The following is a 12,977-nucleotide window of genomic DNA, read 5'->3' on the forward strand; positions in this document are numbered from 1 at the left end:
GTCACAATAAATCTGTACATGCATTCATTTTAATACACATAAATTGTGTTTAAATGAGTATGGAATAGAATTTTCCTGTTCTAATACACAAAAGGGAAAATAAAATAAAGAAAATGACATTATGAACCAATATAACAGGTACCGATAGTTAGTTTTATAAAGCTGCAACTAACATTTGCCAAGTTTTCTCTATTTAAAATATATTCAATTAACACTTAATTAATTAATTAAAAATGAAAAACACATAAAAAAATATTCATAAAAAGTCATAAGCAATCAATGTTTTGGATTTCTACACACTACACTATTGATTGATTATCGAATCGTTTCCAAAATAAATCTTATTGATATATTCTTTTGTGTCTAATGTAAAAATAAATAAATAAACACAATTGAACTTCTTCTTCTTCTTATTATTATTTATTATTATTAATTATTATTATTAATTATTATTATTAATTATTATTATCTTATTAGATTAAAAAGTAAATAAACTATTTTAATATCACTATTTTATATAACACAGAGCATGTTGGGCAAGTTACTAAAAAAAAAAAAAGTAATTTATTACTCATTAACTCTTTTCAAAATTAATATTATTACTTACTAATTATATTAGTTTTATCTGTTATGCCTCACAAAAATCTGACTGAAAATGAAATAAAATCCACAATAAAATGTATTTTTAGGGGCTGTAACTGTAATATTATTACTAAAATACATTATTAATAAGCTACACTACTAGTTACAGTAATATTATTATTATTATTATTAATATTAACACCAGTAAAGACTTCCAGCTCTGCAGTTTTCGGATAATCTCCGCACCTGGCAACCCGCCGGGCCTCGGTCGCCCCATCCTCCATCCTGGCACTTTACCTTCATCCTGGTAACTCGCAAGTCCCCGGACCAAAAACAGGAAGTAAGTAGCCAAATCAAAAGTAAAATTCACTTTCTGTTCGGTAGTCGGAGCCGCGGGGAAGCGCAGAGAAAGCGCAAAGTGCGAAAAAAACGGAGAATAAAGCGCAAAAAAAGAAAAAACAAACAGCGTCAAAAACCGCACCGACGCCACAAGCTTCACCTTGTCCACGAACATGGCGCCGGAGATTTTTTCGTCTTTTCATTTAGTTAGCTGGCAGGATGCTAATGGGGAAAAGCAAGCGGAAGCATTGTTGTCTTAGAAGATAAATACGTTACTTCTGTGGTTTTATATTTATTTATGTATACGATGTAAAGTCCACGCATCCATCCATCTGTGCGCTGAATGCCAGGGTTGTGTTCCAAATAGCGATGCATGGGATCTTGCGCCGAACTCCATTTAAAAAAAGACCAATTTTACGTATTCTTGCAGAATGTTGGACTTTAAGTACACGACTGGTTTTAATTTGAAGTAAAATCTTTTAAGAGTGGCCCAGCCTGTAATCCGGGATTATATACTGTCCAATAAGCACGACACATGTTTTGATAAATTAGGGCCAATCTGCTGTTTGTTGTGGCCTCTGTTTATCTACATCATTGTGTTTGCGCTGGCGAACAGCGGAGGGCGGCAGCGAGCAGTTTAATGTCAGACTATAGTGCTTGGTTTTTACTGAGATAACTGCATTATTTATATATAATTTCACACCCGAGTTTACTAATCCAAACTAATGATGAGTAAAATATCATAAATACTTATGTGGGAGTTGACTGTTAAAGCCAGTATGCAATTTGGCTTTAAATAGGAATATTTTTAAAGGGAGTTTGGTGTGAATTTTAGTAGTTTAATTTATTTGTGTTTTCACCAGAATAATGTCTCTGCACCAAATAGCGATGCATGCATTAAAAAATACAATAATTTATTATCATAATTGATATATCATGATATTATACTAATAAATGTAATAATAAACTTTATTTATAAAGTGCCTTTCCAGCGTTACAAGGTGCTATAACACAGGAATAACAATATAAAACATTTCAAAACATTCAAAGTATAAAACAAGAAATAACAATAATAAAACAATGAAACTACAAACATTAAAGATAAAACAGTATATTTATATTGTATGATTCCACTAAAATTCGAGTAGCGAGCAGCCTGAGCTCGTTCTTTAAGTTAAGATCTTTATAAAAATATGAAACTTGTTCATAAATAATTTCTATCCCGAATTCACCTTTCCCATCTAACAATACATTAAATGTTTTAAGTCATGTTGTTGGAGTTTAATAGCAGTTACAATACGTCATTTAGTTTAAAACAACAGAAATTTGAAGGGAGTTCTGCAGCACACTATATCTTTCTTTTGGCTAATTATGTTACTTATTATGAATTACTGTAATCGTCATGGATACGTTGAAGTAAAAAATGCTTCCCGTTGTCCTGGACAATGTCTTATTTATATATTTGGGCTTTTTGTTGGCATATTTGTTGCTGTTCTTCACTTGGATTCAACATTTTATAGAATTATTGTCTCTGGCAAAACAATCAACAATAAACAATAAAATAATCAGGATAAATATATATATATATATACAATGTAATTAAAGCACACAGCACTTATATAAATGCCATAAAACAGTAAATATATGGATATATATAATAAAGTGGTCAGTGAGTGTATGTGGAACATCGATTAGGTGAATAATCAATAAGAAAATGAATCTGCATCTAAACAATTTTGTTCGATTCGATCGATTTCTGTCGTTTTTTAAAGAAAAAATGTGAATTATGCCTCTGTTTCAGCTTCTCTAGTGTTTGATCTCCTGTTTTATATCATTATAAATTAAATATTTTCTAATCAGCAGATTAATCGATAATGAAAATAGTCGTAATGGAAACGATGTGAAAACATGTTAGAAAACCAGATTTTCCTACAATACAAACAGTATCATGACCTTGTGTGTGTGTGTGTGTGTGTGTGTGTGTGTGTGTGTGTGTGTGTGTGTGTTATTGATCCTCAGCTGCACGATGAGTTCAGCAGCGGAGGATGACGAGGCTGCAGCGTTAGAAACTGTGAAGTCCGTCACTCTCACTCAGGACAGCGATGGAAGCATCATACTGCACTGTCCTCCCAACGGTGGGTTCACGCACACACACGCACACACACACACACACACACAGACAGACACACACACACACATTTCTATTCTTAATGTCGTGTGAGCACCTCGAGCAACTGTAACAAACAAATTTACGATAAATAAATAAACTATTTCTGATTCTGTGTTTTTTGTGGAGCTATTTTATCCCTTTACGTCATTTTTCAAGCCAAAATAAGCCCCAAAATCTCCTTTTTTCCCAACTTTTCTAACCTATGTGATAGAAAACTGAGTATTTTTTGGCTTTTTGACTCTTTGTCGGACATTTTAAGACATTTTAAGACGTCAGATTGTAATTTTTCACTATTTTCCGACATTTTATAAACCAAAAAAGTCATTTAAGTGTAAAAAATAATAGCGAATAATCCATAAATTATTGTTAAATGCAGCTCTAGTTGTGTGTAAACAAACCTGTGTTGGTGTAATTGGACAGAGCATGTGTTAATTGTGTGTGTGTGTGTGTGTGTGTGTGTGTGTGTGTAGACGAGGACTCGGAGCCCCTCCAGAAGAAACTGCGTCTCTCTGCAGACGAACAGGACGACTCGGACGCGCCTCAGTTCTCCGTGGTCACCTTACCGAGTGAGAACGTCCTCACCTTTACAACAACGTCCTCTAATCTGTCGCTGAAATTGGGCTTTTAAATCTTATTTCTCATCTCACTGGGAGCTAAATGAGCTTGTTTTTAAATGAATTAACTCATTATATTCTGTATTTTCGCAGTGTGGTTATTGACGTATCTTCAGACTTTCTCTAACTTTAATAAAACATATAAATAAATGTTAAATCTAATTTCTAATCCATGAATCAACGCAGCTAAATGTTTTACATTTTAAATAAACTATCAGTTTCTTGCTGATTATATTAAAAACTAAAACAGGATTTTGTTGTTGCAGCTGTAACAACTCTTCCTCTCCTTCCTCCCGTCAGTGTCGGAGAACGACGAAGGCTTCGAGGTGACGATGACGGCCACCGCAGACGCTGATCTCTCCGAGGAGGGCGTCGCTCAGATTCAGGTACTTTTCTATTCTTCTTCTTCTTCCTCACTAAAAGTTCCTTATATATCCTGAGGGATTCACTTTGTGTACACTGATTGGTCGACAGGCAACCAGTTTGTGTTGAATGAGAAATAAAATATTCATTAACACACAGAAGGATGAGAATCTGGCCTATAATGTAGGAAGCATATAATATATAATATAATATATTAGTGTCAGTGCGAGGTTTGTCCAGCAGAGAGCGCTGTGATTGCACCGAGAGAAGGCAGCTCTCAGTAATAAGCTCATTTGAGATGAACTGACCTTAATTTAAAATGTAAAACACAACGATTTCAGCAGTTTCCAGCAGCCTTCAAAGAATAAACGTTACAGCCTGTAACCTGCAGATCATGTTCAGATATATAAATAAACGTTATTATTATTATAAACCACGTAAGATCTGTGTGTTTAGCTGGTTAAACCTTCATCGCACCGGCTGAAATCGAGTTCAACATTAAAATCACACAGAAAATAAGGAAAAGGTGGCCAAAACTAAGAGCCAATGTTGCCCGTGTGACGTCGGCTCATCCTGAACAAGCCTAACGTCAACTAGAACTGGTTGACAATGTATGTGTTCAACTATTTATGAGGTTGAAAAGAGTATTTAACTTATATAATAAAGTTATTTGTTTAAGAAAAGCAGCCTTCTGAGTATCTCTGCTGAGTCTGATCGGTGCAAAATCCACATATTTTCATTCCAGATGAAAAATATCAATGTATCTGTGAATTTCTCTTTAAAATATGAGTCTAAAAGTTCATTATTATATGTCTCCAAAACACTGATGCAATAATACACATTCAAAGCACCACGTCAGACAGAGGAGCTACTTTAAACACTAAAAAACCTAAACAAATCGGATGAATTAAGCTGGAAACGGTGATTGTTTTACATTTTTAATTAAATTTGATGGTTAAAATAGCTGTGTGTGTGTGTGTGTGTCTGTCTGTCTGTCTGTCTGTCTGTGTGTTTGTAGATTCTGCAGGAGGATGAGGACTCTCTCTCGCCCAATCAGAAAGCAGAGGTGTCACCTGTCAGTCAGGCGTGGTTCACGACCAAAGAAGACAAAGACACTCTGACTAATAAAGGTAACGGTTTGTCTCCACTCACGTTTTATTGTTCTGGTCGATTCTCCCTGAAGGTTTTCCTCTGACGTGTTGATGAAAGATTTGAGTTTAACAACAGCGGTGCGAGTTGTGCAGGAAGTTTTTTAAGGGTTTCACCTCACAGGTTAAACACTGACTTACTTTATTGCTGGACTTTGCTGGGGCCTTATGGAGACTGAAGGGACCTGCAGACACGAGTCAGGGCTGAAAAAAGTAACATCCTGATGTTTTTGGGTAAAAAAACATAAATTTAATGTGTATTTGTAGTTACAGTCAATATTATTCTGAAAAGACGCTGTAATGAAACAAATAAGGCCGTAAAACACAGGGATCTTTGTGGTAAACATACAAATATGAGTGTCTAACAAAGGAAACTAAACATGATTTTAACTCAGGTTAATGTATGAAAACTCCAGCTGAGGTTTACTGACCATTATGTATTTATTTTACTATTATCACAGGAAGAAAACACAATCATTTATAGCATAATTAGTTTGATAACTACTGGCTCATGAATAATAAAATGTATTTCTTCTTATCCAAAAAGCAAAACTATGAAATGTGTTTGATTCAACATTTCTTCCCCTTCAGGTCATAAGTGGAAGCAGGGAATGTGGTCTAAAGAGGAGATTGACATTCTGATGAGCAACATCGAACGATACGTAACAGTACGCAACTTTCTGTGCCCGCGTCCGTCTTTATTTCTGTCCTTAATCACGTCGGAGGACATTTTGTACGACTGCCTCTGTGTGTGTTTCAGGGCCGAGGCATCGAAGACCCGGCAGAGATCATCTTTGAGATGTCCAAAGAGGAGAGGAAGGACTTCTACCGCTCTGTGGCGCTGGGCTTAAACCGGCCGCTGTTCGCCGTCTACAGGCGAGTTCTGCGAATGTACGACAACCGAAACCACGTCGGCAAGTGAGTTTATGTCGAAAATGTGACAGAAAACACCTCATTTATTGTTTATTTTCACTTTTAATACTCATTTGTTTTCCCTAAGGTACACTCCTGACGAGATAGAGAAGCTAAAAGCGTGAGTAAAACCTTTGTGTGTCTGCTTTTAACATTAAAGTTGTTTAAATACACACAAGTTGTTTTATATCTGGCGTTCAGGCTGAGGGAGAAACATGGGAACGACTGGGCGACTATCGGAGCAGCTCTGGGTCGCAGTGCCTCTTCTGTCAAAGATCGCTGCCGACTGATGAAGGACACGTGCAACACAGGTGAAGATTATGTGAAAATAAATCTGGAATTTGGGGATATTAACTTGTTTTCCATGTGTAATTATTCTCATTCACATATTTTACTGTTTGCCATATTGTGTAACTGAACTATGCAATATGAATTAGTGATTTAATACTAAGATTTAATTCATTTAAGGCCCATAAACTCCAGCAGTCATTCCCAAGCTGCTGCTTTTATATAAACACGCCATCGTCTGACAAGATCAACATAAATCCACATAAACATAAATATTAAATTGGGGTGTTTTTGGGCGTCTTTAGTACAAAATTATCATCTTTATAGTGCAAAAATTGGTAGAAAACACTTGAAGCTTTGTTTGTAGTGTGAATCTTCAGTTAACAACTTTTCATATAAAATCCGCTTGTGTGTTGTCTTTTAAAAACAACAACAGGTAAATGGAGTGAGGAGGAGGAGAGACGCCTCGCCGAAGTTGTATATGAGATGGCGGGTGTGACACCGGGGTCGGCGGTCACAGGAGGCGTTTCCTGGGCGACGGTCGCCGATCAGGTTCGCACGCGCTCAGAGAAACAGTGCCGGTCGAAGTGGTTGAACTACCTGAACTGGAAACACAGCGGAGGAACAGAGTGGATGAAGGAAGACGACCTCAACCTCATACGCAGGTACAGAGTTTATATATGAGTGTGTGTGTTTGTACCAGCGTAATAATAATAGAAATCCACATTGTAAACTATGTGAACCTGTAACGACGTGTTTCAGGATTTCGGAGCTGGAAGTGGAGGATGAGAATGAAATCAAGTGGGAGGATCTTGCAGGCGGGTGGAGCAGCGTCCGATCGCCTCAGTGGCTACGATCGAAGTGGTGGAGCATCAAGAGACAAGTAGCCAATCACAAGGAGATCCCCTTCAGCGGTACACACACATTATATTACATAAATATAGTATAAATAAAAGTATAAATGTAGTTTTCTAGATTTTCCCGTAAATAAATCCTTAGAAAATATACACAGTAGGTCTATATTTCAGCATTTGGTTCACTTCTGTGAAGAAAAGTAAAGTAAATTATCTAATAGAATAATAGGCCAAGAATCAGGGACAAGAAAACCCTGAATTTGTCAAAAAAGAAGCTGGATATATGTGTATGATTGTTAAAAATGATTAAAAAATCCATAATACAGACAGAGAATTGCATAAAAAGTTGCCTAAACAGGAAATAATCTGCTAAAAATTCATCCAAATAACTTGTTTTACACAAACTTCCTGCAGTTACGGAGTTCACTATTTGGATTCATTGTACAGTTTTGAATATAATATGAAATATCCATAAAATATGTCTGTCAGTTTATTAAATGATAGAAAGTCCAAATTGTATTAGCTATTTCTATGAAAACAAACATGCCCAGTTTCCCAATTACACCACTGACGGATTTCACTAATTTCACTCGTTTTGTGTTCATAGCTTGTTTCTGCTGCCCCCAAAGTGGCCAAAAACAGTTATATGTTAATTTTTAATTGTTTAATTTACTGCAAGGCAGTTTCTATATGTAACTGTTCTTTATGCTGTTGATTTTGTAACGTGCAATTGTATTTTTTATGCTGTTTCTGTAAAGTATAATGAAAATAAACCACAGAAAACTGCTGACACTCACCTGTGTGTCTATCTGTGTGTCCTCAGTCCTCCTGAAGGTTCTCCAGGAGCTGGTGGCATCCTCACAGACATCATCCGGACCAGGAAGCCCCTCCTCCTCCTCACTACAGATCCGACTCACCCGGCTGGAGGAGGGCGGTGGCAGCCCCGCCCCCAGCTCTGTGGCCGCGCTGCAGATCCCCGTACAGATCCCGCTGCAGATCACACACCTGGGTGAGACTCAGGACAACATTTGTGTCTTCTTTTATGTAGATTCGAGGTAAAATGCTCTTCTATGCTGATGATGAAGACGTTTATAACAGCAAAGATTCCAGCTACACTGCAGCTGTTTGTTGGACTGAACTTTGTCCTGTATATATAAATATATATATGTACTGTATGTACTGTTGATTCCTGACAGTGGATCTTTGTGTTTCCCTGTAAGCTTCAGATTCTTCAGCTGCAGCCAGCGACAGTGAAACCATCACTCTGAACACAGGAGCCCTGCAGACCTTCGAGATCCTGCCTGTAAGCACAACACGATCAAACACAATTACAACGATAAATACACTTAAGAGCAATAGTTCCCAACCCTCAGTAGGGGTCGCCAAAGCTTGCTGGAGAACTTAAAACTTATACACAGTAGTCCTATACCTCAACATTTGGTTCACTTCTGTGAAGAACAGTAAAGAAGATTATCTAAAAGAACAATAGGCCAAGCGTCAGGGACAAGAAAACACAGAATTTATCAAAAAAGAAGCGTCTTAAGTTTGTATGATTGTTAAAAATCATTAAAAAAAACAATACAGACAGACAATTGTAAAACAAAAGTTCCCTAAAAAGGAAACTATCTGCTCAAAATTCATTCAAATCACTCGTTTAACACAAACTTCCTGCAGTTACTGAGATCACTGTTTGGGTTCATTGTACAGTTTTGAATATAATATGAAATATCCGTAAAATATCACTGAGTCACTTAGAAATTATAGAAAAGGGGGAAACAGTGCATAAGAGGACTTCCTAACCATTTAGACAAGCTGCTTTATGTTATAAATATTGTTAAACCTAACTTTTTGTCTGTCTGTCCGGTTAACCACCAACTCTATGCAGCTCTATGTAGTTTATCCCATATAAATTTAGTATTAATCCGTCTGTTATAGTGAGATCTGGAAGCTTTACAACTTCTTATGTAGTTTTGTGTAAACTCTTTATTCCTCAACGATATACAATAAAAATCTCTGAAGTAGGAATTAGTGATGCTACGATACAATTTTAACAGAGATGTTTCCTCGTCTCGTCTTTCTGCTCCAGTCCTTTCACCTTCAGCCCACCGGCACCCCGGGGACCTACTACCTCCAGACGACGTCCAATCAGGGCCTGCCGCTCAGCCTCTCCACCAGTCAGGGGCTTCCACTCAACAGCACGGTTACCCTGACGACAGGCTCCTCTCCATCGTCGCACGAGCACATCATCCTCCACAGTCTGTCGGTCAGTGCGGGGGAAGCGTTTGTTAGTCTGTCTGTTTGTTTGTTTGTTTGTTTGTTTGTTTACGTGTGTTTTTCCCTGCTCAGACGGACGGCCTCTGCTCCAGCGATGGCGTCATCATCCAGACAGTCACCTCCGACCCCGCCTCCTCAGACCCTCTCAGCCAATCGCAGCTGGTGGTGGAGACAGAGGGGCGGAGCCAGGACGACCGGCTCGAAGCCACAAGTCTCCTGGAGGGTTCGGAGAGCGTCGTCACGGAAACTCAGGAGCCAATGACAGACGGCTTCTCTGACAAGGTATTAATAACTTTATTTGTAATATTTATAATTATTTTATCTGTTATCTCTCTTGTTTTTAATACTTGTGTCATTGATTTGTTTCTCTGAAGCACCTTGAGCTGCATTTTCTGTTATAAAAGGTGATATATAAATAAAGTTTATTATTATTATTGTTATAAATCTGGACCTTCAGTAAGGATGTTTTTTTTATCCAAATGATAAATATTGAATGTTTGAGTTTTAATCCATTATCTACATGCTCCTCCATCCTACATAATACAGCTGCGCAGTACACGTGCTTTTAATTTGAAAAGCTCTGCATTCACAGCTTTATTTTACGACAATAAAGTTTTCTGTCTTTTTATTGGTGGATTTTTTTTGCCTTCTTGATGTGAAAAGTCATAATTCTAATATTGTGTGTGTGTGTGTGTGTGTGTGTGTGTGTGTGTGTGTGTGTGTGTGTGTGTGTGTGTGCAGGAGCTGAGTTCCTCCTCTGTCGAGGGTCCAGTGGTGCATTCTGGGATAACGTCTGGCAGCGCCGTGCTGATTGTGTCTCCTCCCAACATCAGCAGCACACTGACAGGTAAACACACCTGTGGTCCAGCTATTGGCTATAAAAGGTATTATTATTATAATGCGTGTTTCCAGGTGTTGGAGAGCTCTACTACTACCTCAAGTGATGTCACTCGAGTCAGCGTCAGTTGACGTCTACAATATCTGTTGGGTGATAGCATAACGCTCCTGAATCTCTGACTGAAGTGTTGCCGAGCTGCATTATGGGTAACGTAGGCATTAACTGTGAAGCCTTGTGCAGACTGGCTCACGTACATCGGTCTCTGTCTGCGTCCTCAGATCCGATCTTGGAGAACCAGGACGGCTCCGACTGAGCCGAACTCCCGCCGCGTCGTGGCAGGCGATGTTTGAAAAGGACTACAGGAGGAGGCTGCTTCACTTCCTGTCTCTTTCTTCTTCTTCTGCTGCTGCTCCTGCTGCTTTTGCTGCTGCACAGGAGGACAACAAAGCTCCTGACTCCTCCTCTCCTAACCCAGGATGTGAACACGTTTTAAAAACAGACTCATGTGGTTGTAAATGAACTGAAATCGGTGTGAATGTGTTTTAAAGCGCCACACTGAACCCCCTGGATGAAATGTGAAAGTGGCGCCGAGCGAGCCCGGCCTTCAGCGGACGTCCTACAGTGCCAAAGAGACTCTAAAAGGCCCCCCTAAAAGACCCCCCATGTTCATACGTACGTGTAATTATGTAAAGATGAAGAAGTTCTTGAATGATGTCCCTTTTTGTCCCTTTTTGTCATGGATCATGTGATCATAAAAATAAAACTATTTCAATTGTGTTTGTCCCGTTTTTCTGTTTGTTGACGAGGTTGTGTGATTGTACGGAAGCTCATTGCTGCCAAAAACAAAATCCAGAAAATGTTTTTTTTGTTGATAAGTTTGAGGTTTATTATAAACCTCATTCAGACTGGATTTATTTCTTTTCTCTAGGGGAGTTGGGGGGAATTAAACATCATGATAATCCTGTCTGGAGCGTCTTGTAGGTAATTTTAGATTAAATTTTGTATGAAATTTGACTTTAAGATGAAAATACAGGAAGTTAAAAATGTTTTTGCTAATCTGATGCATGCTAACGCCAACATATAGGCCTCAATACAGGAACCAATATAGGGATAGAAAGAATTAAAGCTCATTAAAAATGCTGTTGTAAATTGTTTAAAGCTTATATTTGTTCACATTTTTGACAAATTAGCACCATTAAAAGTAAGCTGAATTAGCTAATAGCAGCTCCTGTTTGCAGTGTACACATGGATGTACAGACAATTATCACTGGATTACTCTGATACTGAAGAAAACTTAAAAATGTTTAAATTATTAATCTAAGGCAAGTTCTGAATTATCCTTTTTTCAACGATTTCTTAGATTTATGGACGTTTTTCCATCTTGTTTATCTTTTGAGCTTCATGGGTCCGAAGCAGAAATGTGGAGCTCAGTATGATTAAAGCACTGACAGTATTTATAATTATTAAAGATATTTTAATATAAAATATAATAATAATATAACTATTAAAGGATTATAGAAGAACATGAGCCTACTGAATGTGCAGCTGTTTTAAAACTGCAGTTCTTCATTAAGACCACAGGGAGGCAGTGTTGTCATATTTATCTCTATATCATTTATTATTAACTGGCTGAGAATCAGAATTTAAAAGTTTTAAAACACACAAAACTTAAAGACAAAGTAAAAACAGAAACAGAAATAAATGTAGAACACTCACCAAACTGCAGGAGGGGAATCAGGTGGAAGTTCTGTGGAGAGAAAATTATATAAAACAGTGACTAAAACTAAAGGAATAGTTCAGAATTTGGGGAAATATGTTTATTTGCCCAAATGTATCTGTCCATTAACCACAGCTCGCAGCTATTAGTTTAGTTTAGCATACAATCTGGAAACACCTCCCTCATAGTTTCAATTTAGTATCTTATAATGTTGATTTAGACAGTCAAAATGTTACTTCATATCTTTTAATTTCCCACCATATGTTACAAGTCTGAGTTATTGTCATTATTTTGGCTCACTATCTAAAAATCTTACTCTTGTAAAAATTTATTTTAATTATCCTAATTTCAACTTGACTTATTTTACAATTTTAACTGAGAGAATTTGTCTTGAAAAGTTACATTTAAACTACATTTTTATTGTTCATCATGAGTGTTGTGGATGCGTTACTTTGTAGCATGTTAGCCCCCTACACTGATACTTTAGATTACACTTTGTTTGTTGTAACAAGTTACGTAAAGTTTTGCAATTCAAGTTACCAGTTATATTTTCAAAAACAAACAATTTGTTTGTTGCCACAGAAAAAGAAAATGTTGTAGCTCTGCAGGCTAATTACTGATTGGTTACAATATAACTGACATGCACATAAAATGCAAAGTAGAACATTTTTGGTAACGCATAAGTACTTTTCTTAGTAGGCAACAATGTAACAGTACAGTTACTTTTTAATGGCAGTAATCTGATAATGTAACAAGTTATTTTAGAATGTAATGTTGTAATATATCATCTATATCTAACTTTTAATACATTACTGGGCTTCTATACAGATAAAAATCCAGTTAGGAGTTGACAGCAAGACACAATTCACACAACGCAA

At 37.2% G+C, this 12,977-nt stretch overlaps 1 protein-coding gene across 3 annotated transcripts; it reads left to right on the forward strand.

The window, feature by feature from the left end:
* The first annotated feature begins 830 nt into the window (after positions 1 to 830).
* Positions 831 to 11,159, forward strand: dmtf1 (cyclin D binding myb-like transcription factor 1). 3 transcript variants are annotated; one of them, XM_051391739.1, is made up of 17 exons: positions 831 to 922; positions 2,941 to 3,056; positions 3,562 to 3,657; positions 4,006 to 4,091; positions 5,087 to 5,198; positions 5,808 to 5,884; positions 5,977 to 6,134; positions 6,217 to 6,249; positions 6,330 to 6,439; positions 6,853 to 7,081; positions 7,179 to 7,330; positions 8,094 to 8,279; positions 8,491 to 8,573; positions 9,357 to 9,533; positions 9,617 to 9,826; positions 10,286 to 10,391; positions 10,661 to 11,159. In XM_051391739.1, exons 2-17 carry the CDS (start codon positions 2,948 to 2,950, stop codon positions 10,693 to 10,695), a joined length of 1,959 nt encoding a protein of 652 aa, XP_051247699.1. In that variant the 5' UTR covers positions 831 to 922; positions 2,941 to 2,947; the 3' UTR covers positions 10,696 to 11,159. The 3 variants fall into 3 exon arrangements, with proteins under 3 accessions (XP_051247699.1, XP_051247697.1, XP_051247698.1); XM_051391737.1 differs by lacking the exon at positions 831 to 922 and having other exon boundaries at positions 946 to 3,056; XM_051391738.1 differs by lacking the exon at positions 831 to 922 and having other exon boundaries at positions 946 to 3,056; positions 8,497 to 8,573.
* The last annotated feature ends 1,818 nt before the right edge of the window (positions 11,160 to 12,977 follow it).

The sequence above is a fragment of the Dicentrarchus labrax genome, unplaced genomic scaffold (assembly GCF_905237075.1).
Source record: "Dicentrarchus labrax unplaced genomic scaffold, dlabrax2021, whole genome shotgun sequence".
NCBI lineage: Eukaryota > Metazoa > Chordata > Actinopteri > Moronidae > Dicentrarchus > Dicentrarchus labrax.